This window comes from Mizuhopecten yessoensis, unplaced genomic scaffold, assembly GCF_002113885.1.
Source record: "Mizuhopecten yessoensis strain PY_sf001 unplaced genomic scaffold, ASM211388v2 scaffold917, whole genome shotgun sequence".
Classification (NCBI taxonomy): Eukaryota; Metazoa; Mollusca; class Bivalvia; order Pectinida; family Pectinidae; genus Mizuhopecten; species Mizuhopecten yessoensis.
In genome coordinates, this window is record NW_018403786.1 from 933,392 (window position 1) to 934,223 (window position 832).

At 35.7% G+C, this 832-nt stretch overlaps 1 protein-coding gene across 1 annotated transcript in view; it reads right to left on the reverse strand.

Annotated features, from left to right (window-relative positions):
* The window catches only part of LOC110454371, a 6,171-nt gene that overhangs the window by 3,909 nt on the left and 1,430 nt on the right, over nucleotides 1–832 (reverse strand). Inside the window, exon 3 of the mRNA XM_021503842.1 lies at nucleotides 568–697. Within this exon, the coding sequence (XP_021359517.1) occupies nucleotides 568–697 (130 nt within the window). The remainder of the gene's footprint in view (nucleotides 1–567; nucleotides 698–832) is intronic.

The following is an 832-nucleotide window of genomic DNA, read 5'->3' on the forward strand; positions in this document are numbered from 1 at the left end:
TATGCCATTTTCCACCAAGAGAAGGAGCTTGATTCTATAAAATACTTACCCAATGGGACACTGACAATAAGCATACTGTACAGAACATCTTTCATTGGTTGTCACACACAGATATACAGTATATTTGTCCTTTTTCATGGAGGCTAAACACGAAACCATGACATAAACTACTTTATCTCCAATCTGAAATTAAATTAATTCAAATTTAAAGTTTAACTTGTTATATGTTATAACTCACTGCACTCAACATTTATAAGACTTTTACTTGTGTACCCAGTATCAATACAAAGCCCAGTTATTTTCTTCAATTCAAAATCAAAGAAGTTTGAAAAAAAATACTAATTCTATATTGTGTACAATCATATGAAAAACCTGCAGGCTGCAGAAGAAATGATAGAAAAATAGGGGCTTGATTATTTCATAGCCTAACCGTTATGTACAGTCAGAGACTGTGTTATAAACGTCTCTGGTACAGTACGTAGCTGCTCCGTAAAAAAAAATACAGAAAAGGGGTATTCAAATGAAAAGAAACCATTTATATCACTTAAAGTTATGATTTGAACTTACCCGTGATATTTGCATGTCCTGTATGTCGCCAGCATCAAAGTGACGAACAGCCCTATCCATCCCCTTAAAATTCTTCACAGACACTCCCTCATCACCGGCTTCGACATTGTCATGTACAGACTTCCTAGACCTTTCAACCATAAAGTTGTAAATTGCAAGGAAGGAAGGACATGGCAATTCAGAAACCGAAACTACTGAATACCTAACCCGATTGAAAGGTGGTAGGTTTTCTGTCCCCTCTAAAAGACTGACTGACGGAAATAAA